The sequence below is a fragment of the Aspergillus affinis genome, assembly GCF_023601865.1.
Source record: "Aspergillus affinis strain CMG 70 chromosome Unknown NODE_7_length_541545_cov_85_609384, whole genome shotgun sequence".
Lineage (NCBI taxonomy): Eukaryota > Fungi > Ascomycota > Eurotiomycetes > Eurotiales > Aspergillaceae > Aspergillus > Aspergillus affinis.
Window position 1 is genome coordinate 289,911 of NW_026515788.1, and position 20,270 is coordinate 310,180.

The following is a 20,270-nucleotide window of genomic DNA, read 5'->3' on the forward strand; positions in this document are numbered from 1 at the left end:
TTGGAAATTTTCGATATTGACAGAATTAAGGTTGGTGCGGTTGGTGGAAAGAGCTAAATATCAGACTTCACTAAGTATATCATTTCCCGTCCCAACATTTTTTGTGCAATCCCTGATATGAAGACCGTGCGAATTAGTCTGAGGCGATGCATGTAAGAAAAAAAATGATCATTTAAAATCTGAAACACAAAAAAATTCCGAATGAGCAAAAGCGAGAGCGATTATGTACATAATACATTTTATTGGAGGTAACAGTTTATTTCGTCTTGATGTGCTTGAGCTTCTTCGGTTCGTGGTTGAAGTTGTTGGCGTAAGACTTGGGAACAAATCGACGCTCGTTCGGCTCCTGAACGAAATATTCATATCCCTGCTTCTGCGCGAACAAGATGGCATCCTCCTTCGACTTGAATTTCAAGTTCGTGCCCTGCATACAATCAGCAGACGACTGCCATCCCATCAGAGGGTTCTCCCAGCGGTGTCCCTTTTGCAAGATATCCCAGTCCATTCTCCAGTGGTGAGAGTGCCAGTTTCCAGACTGCGTGGCGGGCTTAGTGGGACGGTAGATCCTAAGTGAACACAATTAGCCGCAAATTTGAAGATTCACATATTGCATCACCTACCGGACAGTACGGGCCTGCAGATCGGTGGGAGCGCCGGAGAGGACGGCAGCAGGAACAGTCTCGCCAGGCTCGCTGCCATCCATCACGCGCTTGGGAACGGGAGAGAACAGCCTGTGTTCACATTAGCCATGGCCTGTTGGAGGGCGATTGGGCAACCCCGCGGAAAAGGGTTGCGTACGAGGTGCCGTGGTCAATGGTAGCCTCATAGTCAGGCTGGTGGCGAGCCATTGCCTGGGCAGGCGTCTCCTGCTGGATGAGGGAGCTGTCCTTGGGAGGGACAGCCGGGGCGTCAGAAGGGTTGGTTTTCATGGAGGGATCACCGCGACCGGTGTTGGTGGCCACGAATCGGGCGTTCAGAGGGGCGGCGAGCCTGCCTGCCCGGAAGCAAGCAGCGGTTCCTGCTCTCATGAGCGACATTATGGCGATTGGATCCGTCGGGGGTGGTAGACAGGGCCAGGTGAAGCGGAAGTGCAATTGAAAGGTGAGGTATGCGGCGAGTGCCGGTCGTCCAGGCAAATCTGAATGTGGTTTAGCGCAATAATGAGGCTCGCAACCGCTAGGAACCGCTCATCCGACAACCCGCTCTCTCAAGCACTCTCCTCTCCTCCGTCATTATCCTTCTGCCAGGTTCACTTGCTTCTCTTCCGGTAAGGCCGATCTTCTTCTGTCTGCAGAGTGATGTCCGATGGACAATTGAAAAAGGTCATTCATTTCTAACGAGCCTCAGTCCATACAAGATGAGCTACATCACCCGCCGAGGTCTCTCGACCCTCATCCCTCCCAAGGTAAGGACGAATACAAAACCGCGAATACCCAGAAATCCGCTAGATAAACGAAATACTAACATGTCATTAGATCGCTTCCCCCAACGTGAGACCCCTTCAAGTACCCCCATGCATTGCGTTTCCGACCGAGCGTCACCTCCCTTCGTGCGAAACAATCTTTTCGTCGCATTTTGAACCTCCAACTCCACCGCTTCAGCGCTACATACTTTGATATACTTTGCGAGTTTCGTCAGAACTAACCTTCTTGAATCCATAAAGGCGATCGGTGCTGCCAAGGATGCTGCCCGTATGGACCGCGTGGTGAACTTCTACGCCAAACTCCCCCGTGGCTCCGCCCCTGAGGTCAAGCCTACCGGTCTCATCGGCCGTTACCAGGCTCGCTACTTCGGCAAGAACCCTTCTGCCGCTCGTAAGTGATGTACCGACCTGATCAGATGTTTGTGTCGTTGACTAATGATCGATTTGCGAAATAGCCCTTGCCCACGCCATCGGTGGCATTCTCCTTCTCGGATACAGCATGGAGTACTACTTCCACCTCCGTACGTTATTTCTCCCCTCCTGGCACATCGTTGAAGGAAGAGAGAATGGCTAATGGAATTCCAGGTCACCACAAGAACCACCCTCACTAAACTTTCCCCGGAATGTTGACGGGCGCGGAGGATTTCATGTATATACCGCAGACCCATTACTAGTTGAGGACAATGTAGAAGACTAGTTTCAAGCAAGACTGGTGATTCATGTGGATTTTACATAATACTCCATCTATCAATGGAAAGTAGGAGACGTAGCTAGGGTGGTGCAGGAGGAAGCAAACATGAGGGTACCGGATGATACCACAATTATGAGAGCAGCCACCAAACCCCTTAAGACCGTCGACAGGTTCCTGTTTGACAGAATGGTCTCATTCACTGGCAACGCTCACACTGTACTCACACTGTGCATAAACGTAAATTCGGAACAACACGTCGAGCAGCAGCAGTAGATAGTCAAACATATAAGAACCAGAGCGCCGTCAGAGTTTGGGCCAGGCTGCCACGCTAACCGAAAACAGCCGGTCCCAACCCTCCACCTCCCGTTCATTCATGACCGCAGCAGCAGCCATCACCCGATCATCAACCTGAGGAAGATCACTCCTATCGTCCACCCCCCTCCCTTTTGGGATCTCTCTAGGCCTCCGTGTCTACTACTACACTCTCTTCCCTGGACCTCCTCTACCCGATCTATCTTCACCCCAAGCTTCCCTTCTCTTCACAGCCACCTCGCTTCATCTTCATCGTTCTTACTTGTTGAACACTTTCCTCCATCCGCCGCCCTCTGGGTTCCGGAGCAATTTTTGGCTCAAGACCGTTGAGCTTTTCGACAGTGGCGTGCCTTAATAAGACCTGACAAGAGGTACTTCTCAGATCACCCCATGTCTTAGGATTATAGTCGCCGCTTCCTATACCTCTAAGTACAGAACGTTGGTCTAACAGATGTCGCAACCGCTTGTTGTTCCCACAGACTCGAGAATTGTTATGGCAGAGCAGAGCAGCCACGATGTGGTAAATCAAACCCTGTCGGGCGGCGACTCTTCGCCTTCCGACGTTCCTGCGAGCACCAACGACAAGCAACCTGCCGGAGGGGACGTGGGGGAGATAAATCATACCGCTACAACAACGCAATCCGAAACGACAACGAATCCTGCACCAAGCGAACGAATGGAACCATCCGAATCGTTAGCGCACAAGAACGAAGCTGAGCCGGGTACTGAACGGCCGTCGACCGTGAGTCTTGGCGACATGGAACGTAACCGGATTAGCTACTGAATACTGTTTGTTGTTAGGATCTCTCGCGACCTGGGCCCGGACCCGTGGAATCAAGGGCACTGGAAATGAATGGAATGGCTTCTGCATCGGACGGCGGAGAGGACACGGCTTCGCAGGGTGGGTCGGAATCGGACGCCAGTCGAACGGACTCCAAGCTGAACTCGCGTGCCTCGTCGACGAAACGACCAACTTCATTCAAACCTGTCAGCTTCGCCAAATTTTCCGTACCGAAGGCCCCAGGCACGCCTCCCGCAGCGAAGGCGCCCGAGAAAGGTATTTATACATCGATCGCAAGAGAGTAGTGAAAAGATACGAGTCTAACGTATGGTAGCTCCGTTGTCCTCGGGTACCCCGTTGGGTCAGCCGCCGCAAAACCTACGCCCACGATTAGTCGCCAAGACGACGGGTTTGCGCGATTCATTATCCAAGGGAGGACCGAATGCGGCTAAGGCGGGCGGAGGTGGTCCTGATCCCAGCCAAGTATGGAATCGGAATCAACGTAAGAACGCTGCAACGTTGCCCAAATATCTCAGCTAATATTCTGCTTGCCGCAGCGGTCCAGCAAGCACCTCCCAAACACCTAACGGACGAGGAACTGAAGCAACAATATGGGATCCACATGACTTCTCGCATTCAGGAAGACGGTGGCGGAACAGAATCGAAATGGGCCGACATCGACGACGACGAGGATGACTGGGCCCCGGAGACGATAGAATGGACCGATGGAACCAAAACCAACCTCACTCAACCGGAGCCTGCGCCGCCAACTGTTCAGGAGACCCGAGTACCTGCCGAGCCCAAGGAGGAGCCCCTACCTCCCCAGCAAATATCCACTGCCAGGGAAGCCCCTAAGTTCATGCCAAAACCGACAACTTCGATCGGACCCAACCCCACCGTTCTCAGGCTTGGTGCCAATGCGGAACGACAAGCAAAGAACGCAAGCATATTGTCCAGGGGTCCTAATGAGAAGTCCCCATTACTCTCTTCCAGTCCGGCTCCTCCGGCCAAGTCGCCTTGGGCTCCATTGCCGCCCGTCGAGAAGATTTCGCCCGTCATGCCGCCTGTCCAGCTACACCAGCAACCCATGCGGGTCCCTGTCCGAGAACCACCTCATCTGCAGGACGGTGGCGCTGGAACCGCACATCTCAAGGAGATTGCGGCAGACGATTTCAATCGATCCCTGAGAGAAACGCAATATGGTACTCGCGAACTCTATAATTCAAGATCAGGCCGCTATGAGCCCGTAACCGATAACCGCAAAGGGCCCTGGCGTGCCGAGCAAGGCATGCGTCCTCCATCTCTGCTACAACGGCCCGTTCCGGGCGAGCCCGTGGGCCCCATGGGCCCGGCGGAGCCCTCGGCGGCCTTCCAAACCCACCGATCAGGTGGCCCGGATGGTACTCACTGGACGCGGCGTCGAACGTCATCCAATGTGAGTGGAGGAAGTGGCAGTTTTGGGCGTCGGATGTCTATTGGCAGGCCCGACGCTGCGCAACGATCCTTTGAAACCCGGAGAGGGTCCCAGGCAAATGGAATGATGGAACCACCGATTTTTGGTAGAGACCTGGGACCTGCAAACCAGCCATTGAGAGAAGTTTCGCCTACTCGACATGGTCCTGGAATGCCCTGGTCTCCGCGTGGCCAGCCAGCTGCTCTGCATGACAGAGCCCCAGTTACTCATGGTCACACCATTCAGCCGCCTCCCGAGCCCCAGGCTGGCGAACAAGCGGCACCGGAACTTCAGGAACCTCAGGGACCGCAAGAACCCCAAGGACTCCAGGAAGACCCGGTTCTTATGCAGCAGCGCATCATGAAGGAAAAGAGAATGGAGGCTCGGCAACGACGATTGGAGCAGGAGGAGAAAGAAGAGGCCGCAAAACGCGAACGAATCCGACAGAAGCTTGAAGCGCTTGGCCCGCCCCCTGACAAAGTCAAGCAGCCACGCCGGGAGTCGATGGAGAGTAACAAACTAGAGGCTCATATTCCATCCACTGCGACGCAACCCTCGCATTCACCCCCCAAGCCTCCCGTGCCTGAACCGACGGGCGAACCGAAACAGTATGGAATGATGAAGGTTCATCACCCAGATACTGTCAAGAAGCGCATTGAGAAGGAACGTGCGACCGAGAAGCCCACGCCAGTGGCCACTGGTCGACGCGCCCCATCTCCCACCCGCGAGCCCAAGCCTGACGCTTCCATGGCCAATGGTTTGCAGCCATCTGGTGAGCCACAGGTGCAGACCCCAGAGAAGTTCCCTGAGGCCAAACTTGAGGAGCAAAACGCACAGTGGCGAGGAGGTCTCAATGTTTCCAGTCCCTATTCACCGTGGACTGCAAACACGAAGCTTGTCGGACCGCCGCCTATTATGAACCCTTGGAAACCCCTCAGCAATGATAAAACGTTGGGCAATGGGATATTCGATCAAGGTCTTGGAGGCTTCCCTGCACGGGATATCTCTCTGCGTGGGCATCTTGGCTTGGAACAGTCGTCTGTCACGCCAGTGGCGCAGCCGTTCTCAGCACCTTCGCGCTCACCGCAAGAAAGTGCATCTATCTCGCCATTGCCGTCTCCCGAAGTCCGACATGCATCCTACGAGCCTATCCATCCCATTGCACGCCCAGGACCTATTGGGCCTCCGACCTTGCAGCATTCTCATTGGCAGCATGACAACCGCGTGTCAGGAACCGCAGCTTGGCACAACTTCCATACGGTTGCCACTAAGCGCGAGGCCGAAGAAGGTGATAAGCTTCGCAATGAGATGACTACCATGCGTGAGGGACCATCTTCCCTACCGTTGACGCTGAATGAGACTTGGAGGCAAGTTCGGTCGGGAGACCAAGCTGGACAGAGACAGATTGTTGCAATTTCACGGCCAACAGACAACAATCCACCGTTACCGAATCCTCTTCCCGGGTTGGATCACCCCGTTGGTCCTCTGCCGTTCGCCGAGAGCCCTGCACGTCCGCTTGGAACCGTTCCGGCCCGTAGTTCGCGATTCTTTCCCCAAGCTACGGAGCAACACAAGAAGCCGGCGTTTGAGGAGGGCGACGATATGCGCAGTCCATCACCGCCTCCTCCTGAAGACATGTCGAACCATCCTGTGTACACCGGAGACACGAACCGGCCCCTTGTCCACCTTCCTGCACCGAAGCCAATTGTGAAGCTCCCTCCTAAGGTAGTTGCTCCCCCACCTCCTCCACCTACGTTTGCATCGATGGTCGCTGCGCCGCCGCGGGCCACGCCGGTGTCCACGGCAACGTCCTGGCAGGAGAAGATCAACTGCCTCTTTGGCAAGAAGACGGTGTCCGAGAAGAAGAACGCCTTGGCAGTTACATCGGCTTCCAAAGAGCCCCTTGATGTTCCTTTGCACATCGCTTCGGTTTCTGTCTCGCTCCCTCAAAAGGATGACCTCCCAACCGGTGACGGCGAACTTTCGGCCCGGAAAGTTGAAGAAGCAGAAGAGATGTTCGAAGATCGTGAAGTCGGATCTCTACCTGTTGTTCGGGTTCCTACCATGGCGCCTGCTGCCGCTTGGCAAGCGGCGCCGGCCCCTTCGCAGTCTCGATTGCGGTCGAAGCATTTGAAGCCCATGCAGGTTCACAGTATTGAGCCCTTTTCATTCGGATTCCACGATAAGGATACGACAGGAGGGTTCCGAGTTTCGATTCGTCTTCCAGGAGCCGTCATGGCGAAGACTATGGTTCTCCCTAAAAAGGCAGGCAGTCATAATTCGCTACGATCACGCGGTTCTTCGAGCTATAAACCTCGCAAGACCACTAAGCCTCGCGAAGGAACTGGCAGTTCAATTTCTAAAAAGCCAACGCAATCCCAGCACTCAAATGGCAACGGGTCTCCGCGACACCAGTCGCGAACCGCATCCTGGGGTCCACGCACCTTCAGTGGATCTCGCTAGGGGTATTCTCCCGCGGAGCATGTGTCCGTTCTTTCCTTTATTTCACCGGGTTTCCAATATTCGTTGAGCGTTCATTTCGGTCTTGATGAGTTTACGCCTGTGAGGGAAATTTCGAAAGGGTCTGGTTTTGAATTCCTAGTGCTTCTTATTAATGCCCTCCTCTTTTTCTCTCCTTCATAACTTTCCCTTTTCCGTATATTATTCCCTCTTGCTTTATCTACTTTGTTACTACTCGCTTTCTGAAGGTGCACTTTGTTACTCTCACATACCAACGCGGGATTTCTAAACAAACTGATATGCGAGCTTGAACGGCCCCATGCAAACTATCGACTCTTGTGACTACAATAATGTCGATGGTACTGATTTGGTCCTTCGTCCCCTCATCCCTGCCTCTTAGCATCTTCAAACTGACGCATTTCTTCCTCTTCATATTACCTCCTTGAATGGAGCCGAGTCGGCTGACTGGCTCTATCTATCTCGGGCTTGTGCGCTCCCGCCCTCACATTCTTTCCTCGTCATCGTCGTTCATCTTCTCTTAACGCCCTCTAATATCCTTTTCTCTCGTCTTCCTCGGTACTGCAATCTACTCCTTGAAACCGAACGGGGGACAGGTAGCCTTCAGAGTTCCTTAGATTCATCCGTCGGAATACAGATCAGAGGCGATTCTGTTAATGAATGGAACGAGAGAAAGGTCAGGTGTCGTGATTGAGTTGAGTGACCGAGTTTTTGAATTGGAAAAGAGGACGAGTGAAGTGTCACCATGCCATGTACCTAGACCTACCTCTCTGTGCAAGATGTGCATTCAATTCTTTCATTGTCTTTCTATCATGAACTACTTTTCTCGTATTTTGGATATGCAGTTAGTTGTAGGTTTGTAGGTTGTTTTGGATGGATCCTTCTCCGTCTTGGAGGGGTTGAAATCTTTCCGGAATAACCTCTGGAACGGATGAGGTTTGGATTGTTGAGCTTTGACATTCTTGTGAATAAATCTGTAATTATAATGACGGAGTAGAAGTTAACTATTGGTACAAAGGTTAATAAATATTAAGCCAGCATTTTTCTTTACTGCTCTTGTTAATCTCACAAGTAACCTACCCATTCACCCACCCAACCATTCTAATAGTATGCATATCCCTAAACACCACCTTCAACCCCAGCCCTATCTCCAACACCGATACACCTAGAAGAAAAGGAAAAGAAACATATTATAGTATCAAACCGGGTGTACAGCACAAAGTAGAACAAAAGAAACAAAAAATAAGCCATGACTCCAATTATCTGGGTATCAAAACGCCACACATCCACGCTATTTCAGTAACTGAGTCCCAACCAACACTTGACATGACGTGACTCCAACTCGGGGCCGATTGTGCGATTACTTCGAATATTTTCTCTCACCAGTTCCAGGTTCGGCTGGACGCGGTAAAGACGGGCGGTTTCCATTGCAGACGCGTCGGGTCGATCTTGCGGGATCCCTTGATTTTCTCCTTTTCGAGACGCTTCTTGTGCTCTTCGACGACGTTGTCGGTGAGGACGATGACCCAGTTTGCTTTCTATGGGTTAGTTAGCATTGCTGTTCACTCGGTGGTGGATGGAAAAGAAAGGGGAGTGAGAAGGAAGGGAAAGAGGGGAGCGTACGTGATATCGGAGCATGTTGAAAACAACCAGAGTCTCATGGACGTCTTTCTCGGTCATGGAGGTCAGCACCGCGAGCTCGTTTTCACTGATAGACTCGCGGCCCGGCTCGATGAGTAATTCGACCAGCGTTTCGCGCCAGTATTGTCGGTATCCCAGCAGACCCAGATCACTGAGCGGTTTCTCGGGCGAACCGAGTTTGCCTTCGCGTTTGCTGAGCTCGTAACTGAAGGCGATGAGAAGACGACCGAAGCCGCGACGTTGGTATTGAGGGAGGGTCAGGATACAGGCGAGGTTGTAGCCTTCGGCGGAGTCCTTTTCCTTGGAGAAGTATCCGACCAGGTGACAGCCCGTTTCAGAGCGGGTGCACATGCAGTAGAAAAGGAACGGGTCGACGTCGTAGTAGAGAGTCTTATGGTCGAGGAAGAGCTTGCTCAGCAGACACAGGTTGCGGCACCAGGTACGCTGGCGGCGGCCGTCGACTTCGAAGAAGGAGATGTTGTCATCGCGGTAGATTTCGTTGCCGGGAGGGTGCACGAGCGTGCATTTGGCGCGGTGGCGCTCGAATGCACGCTTGTTGTCGAAGTAGCTGAGGCAGAACTCATCGATGTAGATGATGTCCACATCAGAGTATTCAGTGGGATAGGGAGAGAAGTACCAGGGCTCGATGTCAAACTTGCCCATCTGCAGGCGGTTCAAGTTCCGCACACGATGAATCTCCGTCGGGTTCTGGGTCATACTGCCGCTGGTCCGCAACCGTTCGATCTCCTCCTCCCGGGACATCTTGCCCTGTTCCTCCTTCATCTCGGAGAACCCGACATCGATCATGTCGACATCGTCAGATTCGCCCTTGGGCGTCCCATCTGCCGAGACGGCCTCAGAACCCAGGATGGACATGTTCAACGGCGTGTCCTCGCCGCGGTTCTCCTTCCCACCGGCCTTCGACGGCCGCGAGGCCTTACCGACATTGGCGTTCTTGCCCATCAGAAGATCTGGCGTTGCTGATACCTCTCGGCTCCCTGCTCTGGGACGCTTCTGCGTATTCTTGCTGGGTGCCTTTTGGCCGGGACCGGCTTTCTTCTTCTCCGGTTTCTCGGGCTGCGGCCACTCAACCTCCTGGGATAGATCGAGCCTTCCGGAATCAACCCATTCTGAGAGACATGTAAGCATCACATCCGTGGCACTTCAGGAAAGAGCCTGTAAGCGAGAGATACTTACCATCGAGACGCTTGTTGAAATCGACATAATGAACGCTGGGATACCAAGTCAACAACAGGCCCAATGAGCCAGCGGCAAGAGTCGATCACTTACTAGAAACTCGGGCCATCTTTTCGCTGCCTAATGGAGAGAATCTCAGCTTTCCTCAATTCTCCGTCCTGTGCACTAGAATGTCAGCCATATATCCTTCGCAAGGATCCCAGTCTTCCATCACGTGACTCTAGGTAAGAACCCGACGTGGAAAAAACCGACCTTCTGCACCATGGCCTTCACACCGATCCTACAGGCATAATCAGCACATGCGACCGACAAAACCAAGCCTCTAGAGCTCAAAATGAAAAATATAGTAATTTCTCGCAACATACCGGATGGTGTTCAGGGTGGCGAAGCCCTTCTCGACGGGGTCGGGAGTCCCCGTAGCCTCGCCATGAGAATCTCTGACACCCATGGTGAACGGTGAGCGATTCTGCAGCGATCGGTGGGCTGAGATGAGATGGAAATGGCGGGGTTGGATGGATTCTGCGATGGAGAACCCAAAGGGGGATTGTTCAGTCGCCCGGGCGGAGATGGAAGACCGAACGAATTTGCGCCGGAAGAGGCCGAGACCGCCTTTTCTGGTCCCCGACCGCATTTGGCTGGCCTCCGGTAGGGGTGCGTCATTCACGTTATTATTGCCCTGGATTCTTCCATACTCTGGTGTCACATCGTAGATAATATAGTAGCCAAAGGAGTAGAAAGAGTAGCCCGAGGGCAAATTACATTGAGTATAGAGAGGGTGAGAAGTATCACTATAGATCAAAACGCGCATAAAATAAAATAACACGCTGTACCAGGGAAATGATTTGATCACAGAAATCGAGCTACTAGTCATAACTGCTCCCTCGCGCATTCTATGCTCCATCTGAATCTGCTGTAATGAAACGGTCCGAATTACCGGGTTTAACAACCTCAAATGGCGGAGCGCGTCGCCACGAGACTTGACAGTAATACCAGCATCCAGCAACTCTTCAACAATAATGGATCCGTGGCTACACCGTTTTCGTGCCACGGCTTCCCAAGCCTGGACAACAGGAGGTCGCAGGGTGAATTGCCGTGTTCCTCTCCAGGTTAACACGGCAGGCTGCTCTTCCCCAGTTCGCTAGTATCTGAAGAGCATTGCCGACCCCTCTCGCCCATTCCATATCTCCATTGATTCAAGATATGACATTTTCATGACAACTGCTGCTACTGCTGCTTTCTGGAGCATGCTATCAATCTCAATTGGGCTCTCATCTGGTGTAAGTATTTGTGAGGTCAGCGCAAGTGAAGTCATGTTGGGCCACTTCCAGGAAGGTCCACAACAAGCATGGAAGAAATAGCTGGCATCCACAATAAATGATGCTGAGAGGTGCTCAAGCTTGAGACTGGCTTTGGCGACCGCCCAGCTGACATCAGGGGTCGGGAGGCGGATAGAGTCGCAATAATCTCTACATGATAGCGCATATTGTTGATCGAAATTCTTAAAGATTATGAGTCTTCGTAGTTTGTTTGAAGCGAGCGATCCAAAAAGTGATCGGAAAGCTAGATCAGAGATAGGATCGATAGGTAGATTGTCAGTGCAAAAGAATACAGCAATGAATACATATATGGTAAAAAATGTTGAACGGATGCAGCAATACTCACATCTATCAGACACCTCCTGTTAAATAGAATCCCATTCTCTCCAAGGTTCATAGTGAATCTCCTGGAGCCTGGGAAAACGGGTAAACATCTGTGCCAATGCCTTTGCCTTCCACCGTCGGCGGTTCTGTTGACGTAAAAGTACACTTGTTACTGCTGGGACTAATGGCAGTTGCTGCCACCACTGGTTCTCCTCTTCGTCAGTTCCATGTGACCCTTCACCCATGATATCGTCAAAAACCTTCAGGATACCATATTGGGGCGGGACAGAACTTTGATTCCCAGCAATCCAACCATGCTGGTGGTCATCAAGTGTGGCTAGTATCGATTGCTCTGCGTACAAATTCAGATCACATTTATCAGAGGGCATATCAGGTCCAAATGTCAGGTATTTAAATCAATGCTCTGAGTCACCAGGAGAATGAACACTGATATCAAGCAGCAAGTTACCATTTGGTTTCCATGTGCTGAGAGTTGAGAACAAATGCTGGATTGCTGTGGTTATTACTTATTAGGGTATTATCTGTGATATTGATCGCTAGCATCTTTGGCTCTTGAGGCATACACTGGGTGCAATCGTATTCTTGAGGTTCCAGAAGAAGCCATATATAGCGTACAAGAGCCTGATTGCGGTAAATAAATGAGCCAAACTCAGTGAGGCGGGCAGGTGTGAGTTTGATTCGGGCGAAGTTGTGCTGCTCAAAAATTATCTGCCACTCTCAAGACACTATGGCGAAGCTAGCCAAGCCACAGCCATCTTACAATAAGGCTTTCAGGATCAGAATCCGGATCTCTGTAGGCAGATCGTATCAAGACGGTCCATCGGCTCTTGTTAAGGACATTGGTGTCGCTTTCGTGGATGATGCTAGGAAAGAGGGTCGATGAGTAAAGTGCGGTATAATGTAGGGTGAGAGACTAGGAGTATTAGGGATAGAGTAGCTAATCTTGTGTGATCCGCTGTTTGAGGGACGTAGATTCCACCACTTAGAAATGATAGGATAAATGGATCAAGGATGTCGTAAGTAATACGGGTGGAGGGAGGATGGGGAAAGGAAGTAGAGGAGAGGGGGGGGGGGGTTGCCCAAAGGCATCAGCCGAGTGAATGACTCCTCCAATCACCTAGTTACCAATCTATGAGCCATAAATACATAGATGGTACCTAGGTACGGAGGAGTGGGTAAAAACCCTCATCTTTGTAGACGATTTGCATAGCTGCTACACGGTCGCTCCTACACAGGCCAATCCACTGCCTTCTCGGGTTGACCTCTCAGTGGCCTACTAATGGACCAGAAGAGGGGACGAAACAAGACCACAAAGATGTCAATTTCAATGATGATGACCACGCGAATTACTGGTGTATAAAAGAGATATGAAGGAAGGGATGACTCGTTAATGGCTGAGGCAATCCGCCAAACCTTTGTTGTAGGTTTGTACATGCGTAGGTTGGTTTGGTTTGGTTTGTTGAGTTGTGATATCTACTTTCCAGAGTATCCTCTTGAGTAAGTCTAGAATGGCGGAAGACAAGCTGTTGGAACATAAGCAAATAAGTATTAAGCTAGTATTTTCGCTCTTGTTCTTAATCACCTGCCCACTCATCCATCCATCAAAGCGCTCAATGCCATCCATCGACCATCCCCCCAGTCCCTGCCACTAACTCGTCCAGTTCGTCTTTTCGTGTGCGATAAACCTCCTGAGCTTCGCGCTCTCGTCTCATGGTAAAGGACACCTCGTCTCGCAACCGCTCCAGCCGGTGTGCGAGGGCCGAGTCCTCCGAAATCTGCAGGTTGCGGAAGGCATTCAACTCGTCCTTGGATTTCTCTAGGGCAGAGCTGGCTTCTAAAATCTTGGTGCGAAGCATCTTGGCTCGGTTCTGATATCCACCATAATGCAGAGCAAGCTTCTTTTCTAGCTTGTTCCCGCGCTCGGCCGTGGCAAAGATAGAGGTCTGTACGCTATCAAATGCGCCGATCATGCGCTGCTCCTGCTGATATTCATCTTCCTCGTCATCGGCATAATTGGAGAGGCCGGGAAGAGTGCTGGAATGCGTCGAGGACCACTGAGTATCGAATCCTTCCTGCCAGTCCTGTTGCTGACCCGAAGTAACAGTTTCGGCGGCGATAGTCGCACGAGCTGCAGCAACCAAATCATCGTCGAGTTGCTCTAGCTTCCGAGCCCTCCCTTCTACCTTAGCGCCGGGTACGGGGAATCTGCGGGCGTCATTCGCAATCAAAAGAGCAGTCTCTTTGGCAATCAAGGCGGTAATGGGATCCGTTACGTGCGATGCTCGCTCAATCAAGGCATCAATGTCGAGAACGCTCGGCCGCGGCAATGATCGCTGATATACTTGTGACTGGCGCTTCAACTCTGCTTGAGCAGCCTTCTCCTTCGCTTCCCGCTCTTTCCGGTCGCGCTCGGCGGCATCCTCTTCCACGAACTCGCCTGCTGTTGTGGGTTCTGCCGATTCGGAAGGAAGCTCTTCCAGTTCCCACTCGCTTTCTTTGGGCCTCGGAAGGGCGGCAAGCTTGTTGCGGATGCTGTCGCGGGCGAGGTTCTCCTGTAGTTTGAGGTCTCTGGGTGTACTCGGCACAAGTTGTCCGCCTTCCATCTCCTTGTTCAGGGCGAAATGATCCCGAGGTGTCCGCAAGGGTGTGGCTCCAGGACCATCGCGTGGCGTGGCGCCAACGCCTCCCCGCATGGGCGTTGCACCGACACCGTTGGCTTGATGGAAAGGAGTTGCCATAGGATTGGGGGTCACAATCTCTTGACGGCGAGGGGCGATACCATCAAACCCGGTGGAAGAACCTCCTTCATGTAAAGGGGTGTTCTCGCCACCGAGCAACGACGATTGCGTTTCGGTGAGAGCTTTGATATTGCGGATTTCGTTGGCGATGTGATCTTCCTCTGGTGCGGCCCGAGGGGTTCTGATAGGCGTTCCTCCAACAATGGCCGAATAATTGCCAATCAGACCGCGAGTGGTTTCTTCATCTCCGGACATCTTGCTAGCCTTGTCGCCTGCCATGCCCATCTTGATTATGTCCTCCATCTCGCTTTCGCTGACCTGCGGGGTAGGGAGAACGAGGGCGCGTCTTTTGCTACTTTGCTCCGCCTCACGGATCTTTTGCATCTGACCAGCGCGAGCAGCAGCGGCCGATGCAGCCGAGGTACTGTTCTTGTCGTTCTTTCTCTTCTTTCGTTCGGCTTCATCATCTTGATCGCCTTTCCGCTTATTGGCCAGTTGTTGCTTACGAGGATCAAACATCTCTCGTTGCCTCTCATTCCGGGATTCCTCCTCCATCGTATCGTAAAATCCAGGTGCGGCCGGCTTTTCGAATGGGATGTCGGCGTTGTAGTCCATCTCGCCCTTCTTCCGTGTAACGACCTTGATGTTGATCCCGGCATTCTTGAGTTCACGACGTTTCTGAAGGACTGCAAGTCTCCGGGATTCTTCCAGTTGTCGTTCTCTGGCCTTGCGCTTCGCCTTCTTTCCTTGGGTGTTGGCCAGACGAGCACGGGCCTCGCTGAGCATTTCTTTTTCATCTTCATCGAGATCGATCGTGTCGGGACGAGCGGGTTTCGATTCCGGGTCGGGGTCGAGCTCACCGGGCCTGTATAATGTTAGAGTCGATAAGAATGAAGACCGAATGGATCTGTTGATGAACCTACCGTAGACGGCGCACATCGTCTGCACTCGGGGCCGCGGTCTCTTCGCCGGGACCTCCTAATCCCAGCTCATCATTCTCACGAGCTTCGGCTTCATCCAACAATTTCTGATAACGCTCCAGACACTGCGTTGCCGTGCGGCCGACGATAGGTGCAATTGTGCGCCACTGAGTCGGCATCAATTTGGCCAGGTGCAGCAGCTTTTCATCCTCTTCCCTCGACCATTCGACCTTGCGGATGCCGGGGTCCAGCCATTCGATCCATCGCGCCTTGCATTGCTTGGGAGTCTTTCGCGCGAGCAGCGAAGATACTCGCGCCCACTGGTTAAGACCGTACTTGGAGACCTGCAAGACATTCATGATCAGTATTTAGTTCACCTGCGTCGCGTATTCTGGCGTTTTGTTTCTGCTTCCGTCGGTAATCTGATAGGGAGATCTGACTTACAGCTGCCCGTAGCACCTCATCTTCGATGTTTGTCCTGCTCGAATGTTAGCAGATGAATGGCGCAAAGAGCTCGTTACAGCACTAGAATCCTTACCAGACACCTCCTTTGACAACCGGCATGGTGATGAAGGTTCAACACGTCGCTTTTAATAAACTCTGCCCGATTAATGGAAACTTAATATGATAAAGAAGGACCCAAAATCCCTTCGCGCCAATAAAATCCAGGGACTCCGGTGTCCTCGCTGGTCAAGGTTGATGCAGGACCGACGCGGGAGAAAAGCGAGTTGAGACTGAACTGCTATAGCCGCGCCGAGTCTTAGCGCGGCAACCGCACTAGCGTCGCCCCGCGGGTCATTAGGTAAGCGGGCCCAGATTTTCAGTTATCTATCTTTACTTTAAAAAAAAAAAAAAAAAGATAGACAAGAATACTAACCCTGCATTTGCATTCCAATACTGGGTCATTCACAATGTCGTCTACAATTGACGCACCGCGACAATATAATCAGCCTTCTCGTAAAGGCAAGAAAGCCTGGAGAAAAAATGTGGATGTCACAGAGGTCCAAGAAGGCCTCCGGGCGTTGAAAGAGGAAGAAATTAAAGGGTAACAGCAATCCGTATCGCTCACATCGCAATTTTCATTTACTGATCCTTTCTCCCTCGACTATAGTGGTGTTCTGGCCGAGAAACCGTCCGACGAACTGTTCACAATCGACACCACTGGTTCAGAAGAAGTCCGCAAGGCGATCGAGAAGAAACACAAGCCACTGAAATCCGAAGAGATCATCGCTCAACGGTCCGCGATCCCGGCAGTAGATACTCGGAAACGTCTCAGCTCGAAAGTCACAGATGGAGTCATTGAACCGAAAACCAAGAAGCAGAAGAGCGACTGGGTCACTCGGAAGGATTGGTTGCGCCTCAAGCAGGTGGCTAAGGACAACAACCCAACCAACAAGGTCGAAACCGGTGCCAATTATGATCCTTGGGCCGACAACGAAGACCAAAGTCCGTTTGACGACCCTCAGTTCGACTTCCTGGAAAAGCCAAAGCCCAAGGTTGCTCCCGTGACGCTGAAGCACGCCCCGATTTCGCTCGCTGCGAATGGAAAGCCCATTCCTGCGGTCCGCGCCCCCAAGGCTGGTACGAGTTACAACCCGACGTTCGAGGAATGGGATCACTTGCTGCAGGAACAGGGACAGCAGCAAGTAGATATCGAGAAGAAGCGCTTGGAAGAGGAACAAAAGGAGCTAGAGAGGCAGCGTTTGGTCGAAGAGGCCCAAGATGACGACGGAGTAGCGAGGTCGGATGACGAGAGCGCTTGGGAAGGGTTTGAAAGCGAATACGAAAAGCCGGACTGGCTGAAGAAGAAACGACCTGAGCGGAAGACGAAGACTGAGAGGAACAAGGCCAAGAGACGCAAGGAAGCCGAGAGAAAGGCAAAGTGGGAGGCCAAGCAGAAGACGAAGGACGAACAAGTTGCACAGGCAAAGTCTCTCGCTCAACAACTAGAGGAGCAGGGGCTTGAAAAACAGGATTCCGATGCTGATTCCTCTGACGAGGGTGATGAGGCTGCTCTGCGACGGAGACCTTTTGGAGGAAAGAACGCGTATGTTCCCCTGGTCCTATATTTTTTCTATACATTTTATATTAACCTAGCTACTAGGCCACCCCAAAAGAACCTGGAAGTTGTTCTACCGGACGAATTGCAGGACTCCCTGCGTCTACTAAAACCCGAAGGCAATCTCCTCGACGATCGATTCCGCACGTTGATCGTCCAGGGCAAGCTGGAATCTCGCAAGCCGGTCTCGCAGCCCAAGAAGGCCAAGAGAAAGGTGACCGAGAAGTGGTCTTACAAGGACTTCAAGGTCCCGGGAGTGTAGATACGGTCTATTTCTTCACGTTTGCTCTTGTTTTGCTGTATAGATCTCAGTCGTATAATATCCATCTGAATATGAAAAGTTCTTGCTTGAGCGCAAATCGATATATGACACATTTGAACCAAATGATACTACCATAAATTCTCATTATCATTGTTCTCAAACTGCCGCGAGAGTGTCGACTGAGTAGGAGAGCAGGTCCAGACTTGAAGTGGACCCGCAAATGAACGTCCGAAATTTTTATGCTTTTAGCGCCAAAGCGGAATCGTCCATTCTCCGCATCATTCGGTCTTTTCCTTCTTTTCTTTTCCCTTTCCTGTGAACTTAATCTAGCCCACGCCAGAACACCATGCTGTGAATCCTCGATCGGCGCAATTTGGAATGGACCTCAAAAACCTTTCCAGCAATTGGAAGAAACTCCAGGAGACGCTGAAAAAGGATCCCGTCTCCACCTCCACCAAGCGCAAGACTTCGGACCGCGACGTCCAACATGGTGTGGTGAAGAAACGGAAATCGGAGGCCGTCGACGGAAAAAAGAAATTTGAATCTACTCGCATCTCAAAAAAGAGGAAAAGGATGGCTGACGGTTCTGATGGAGGCGAGAATGGGGTTCAAGAGACCGCGGGGAAATCCGCGTCGCGGAGGAATTCTACCGCTGCAGAATCGAGGACCGCAAAGGTCAATGAGGGCCGGTCACCGACGTGAGTCGACTTTATCTGCGAACTTTCAACCTTGCAGGGCTCTTTTGGCTAACATGACGCAGTGCTGAACTAGGAAAATTCGTCGCGATGGACTGCGAAATGGTGGGAGTCGGCCCCAACCCCGATAACGACTCCGCTCTTGCCCGTGTCAGTATTGTCAACTTCAACGGCGATCAGGTCTACGACTCTTACGTACGGCCGAAAGAGATGGTCACGGACTGGCGCACGCATGTCAGCGGCATAACCCCCAAGAACATGGTCGAGGCGCGTTCCCTCGAACAAGTGCAGAAAGACGTGACTAGCATCCTGGACGGTCGAATACTTGTGGGACATGCTTTGAGCAACGACTTCTACGCTCTACTCCTCAGCCACCCCAAGCGCGACGTCAGAGACACCAGCAAGCATCCCCCATATCGCAAGTTGGCCGGAGGGGGCTCTCCCCGTTTGAAGATGTTGGCCTCGGAATATCTGGGATTGGACATTCAGAAGGGCGCGCATTCCAGTGTGGAGGATGCTAGAGCAACGATGATGCTGTATCGACGGGACAAGGACGCATTTGAACGGGAGCATTTGAAGAAGTGGCCGCTGCGAGTTGTAGCTGAGAAGGCTGACAAGGAAGAAGGGGAGGAGCAGAAAAAGAAAAAGAAGAAGAAGAAGAAGACCCGCAAGAGGTGAAGGATTTACAGTCATCAATTATGTCTTAATATACCCCATATTCCTTCCAAGGTGACTACTAGTGCTTTCTGGTGCTTTTCGATCTTAGCATATAGACTGTTTGAAATAGAGACTTCCATATCTTTTTACACGAACCAACAGAAAAGAAAATGTATATATCCCGTGTGTAGTAACGTTAAATGTAGTAAAGTGGCTATTGAATGCTTAAAGATCTGCACTACAGAAGATGGTGCTGATTTAGAGTATCGCATTTCCCGATTCCACTTAACGCGATCCGCGCGTCGCGTCTCCAACCCTCGCCAGGCATCACTCGACACCGAAACACGACTTCTTTGGTCTTGAATCTTCACAATTATAGTCGCGTCCTCAAATATCTTCAATATCTGAAAGTCTCGTTTCCATCAATTTAACCAGAGCCATGTTCGCCATCCAATCTCAACCGCGATCTGGATCCGAAACCGAAAAGACCGCGAACACCTGCACGCCCAATATTCTCCCGTGTCGAATCCACCACGACGGCCCTGTCAGATCGCTCAAGCGCTATTGGGAGCCTGTTTCCGATGAGAAAGGTGATTCTAGACCAACAGCCTTCCAAGCACGCATGCTCACACGTCCCAGACGAGAACCTCCAAACCGCCTACTTTCGTGGTCGTAAATTGCGCGGCCGACGGGTTGCGATTCCGGAGGGCTACGAAGGTAATGTTTGCCTGGCTTCCTACAATGAGGGCCTTTCTAGCGTCAACTCTCCTTCCTGGTCTCGCTAATTCTGAGCAGGTGTCGTGGCTATGCCCACTGAACGTGTCCTACCGGCAACCCGCAAAGAGACAGACGACGAGGATGCGGAGCCCGAGGAGCCGATCAAAATCATCGAAAAACAAGCCACATTTGATGAATTCATGGTCTGGGATCATGAGGTTGTTCCGGCGGCCGACGACACTTATATAAAGGGAGTCGAGGAGTGGGTGAAGCTGGCTCAATTGGTACGTTGACCCGTATACATTGTGATTTGATGTTTTCCTCCCCCCTTTCTTATGCGGTTGGCGCTGATGATGATTTAGATGCATTCTGCGCCTGAGAGTGAAAAGAAAGAGTCTACATGAGCCCGCTACCATAAAAATCGATGCGAGCCTATTTTTTATGGCTGATGAAATATGCCACTTCGAAGGCTCGAGATTATCACCCTGTATATTTTATAGGACAGCCAATGCTCCGCGGAATTCGGTCTGAATGGTCCGAGGCACAGTCATCTACCACATCCAGCGACAACCAAACACGGTACTC

The 20,270-nt window shown here is 51.8% G+C and overlaps 7 protein-coding genes across 7 annotated transcripts; 4 read left to right on the forward strand and 3 right to left on the reverse strand.

The window, feature by feature from the left end:
* Positions 1–256: 256 nt before the first annotated feature.
* KD926_010373 (ETC complex I subunit) lies at positions 257–1,037 on the reverse strand (the record flags this gene model as incomplete). Its single annotated transcript, XM_053095854.1, has 3 exons — positions 257–566; positions 621–731; positions 799–1,037. The coding sequence occupies 3 exons, from the start codon at positions 1,035–1,037 to the stop codon at positions 257–259; spliced, it is 660 nt and encodes a 219-aa protein (XP_052960031.1).
* Positions 1,038–1,357: 320 nt separating this feature from the next.
* Positions 1,358–2,034, forward strand: KD926_010374 (F1F0 ATP synthase subunit f; the record flags this gene model as incomplete). Its single annotated transcript, XM_053095855.1, has 4 exons — positions 1,358–1,405; positions 1,664–1,814; positions 1,879–1,944; positions 2,009–2,034. 4 exons carry the CDS (start codon positions 1,358–1,360, stop codon positions 2,032–2,034), a joined length of 291 nt encoding a protein of 96 aa, XP_052960032.1.
* An 843-nt stretch (positions 2,035–2,877) lies between these two features.
* On the forward strand, positions 2,878–7,123 carry KD926_010375 (uncharacterized protein; the record flags this gene model as incomplete). The annotated part of the gene is made up of 4 exons (XM_053095857.1): positions 2,878–3,168; positions 3,228–3,483; positions 3,542–3,709; positions 3,765–7,123. The coding sequence occupies 4 exons, from the start codon at positions 2,878–2,880 to the stop codon at positions 7,121–7,123; spliced, it is 4,074 nt and encodes a 1,357-aa protein (XP_052960033.1).
* Positions 7,124–8,517: 1,394 nt separating this feature from the next.
* On the reverse strand, positions 8,518–12,005 carry KD926_010376 (NuA4 histone acetyltransferase complex catalytic subunit ESA1; the record flags this gene model as incomplete). Its single annotated transcript, XM_053095858.1, has 8 exons — positions 8,518–8,676; positions 8,762–9,909; positions 9,977–10,011; positions 10,070–10,134; positions 10,229–10,256; positions 10,342–11,004; positions 11,182–11,442; positions 11,725–12,005. 8 exons carry the CDS (start codon positions 12,003–12,005, stop codon positions 8,518–8,520), a joined length of 2,640 nt encoding a protein of 879 aa, XP_052960034.1.
* A 1,242-nt stretch (positions 12,006–13,247) lies between these two features.
* cef1 (putative cell division control protein (Cdc5)) lies at positions 13,248–15,859 on the reverse strand (the record flags this gene model as incomplete). Its single annotated transcript, XM_053095859.1, has 4 exons — positions 13,248–15,240; positions 15,299–15,639; positions 15,740–15,773; positions 15,834–15,859. The coding sequence occupies 4 exons, from the start codon at positions 15,857–15,859 to the stop codon at positions 13,248–13,250; spliced, it is 2,394 nt and encodes a 797-aa protein (XP_052960035.1).
* A 347-nt stretch (positions 15,860–16,206) lies between these two features.
* On the forward strand, positions 16,207–17,616 carry KD926_010378 (ribosome biogenesis protein NOP53; the record flags this gene model as incomplete). The annotated part of the gene is made up of 3 exons (XM_053095860.1): positions 16,207–16,340; positions 16,407–17,342; positions 17,400–17,616. 3 exons carry the CDS (start codon positions 16,207–16,209, stop codon positions 17,614–17,616), a joined length of 1,287 nt encoding a protein of 428 aa, XP_052960036.1.
* Positions 17,617–17,994: 378 nt separating this feature from the next.
* Positions 17,995–20,089, forward strand: rex4 (putative 3'-5' exonuclease; the record flags this gene model as incomplete). Its single annotated transcript, XM_053095861.1, has 6 exons — positions 17,995–18,314; positions 18,377–18,985; positions 19,404–19,558; positions 19,608–19,685; positions 19,764–19,969; positions 20,048–20,089. 6 exons carry the CDS (start codon positions 17,995–17,997, stop codon positions 20,087–20,089), a joined length of 1,410 nt encoding a protein of 469 aa, XP_052960037.1.
* Between the last annotated feature and the right edge of the window lie 181 nt (positions 20,090–20,270).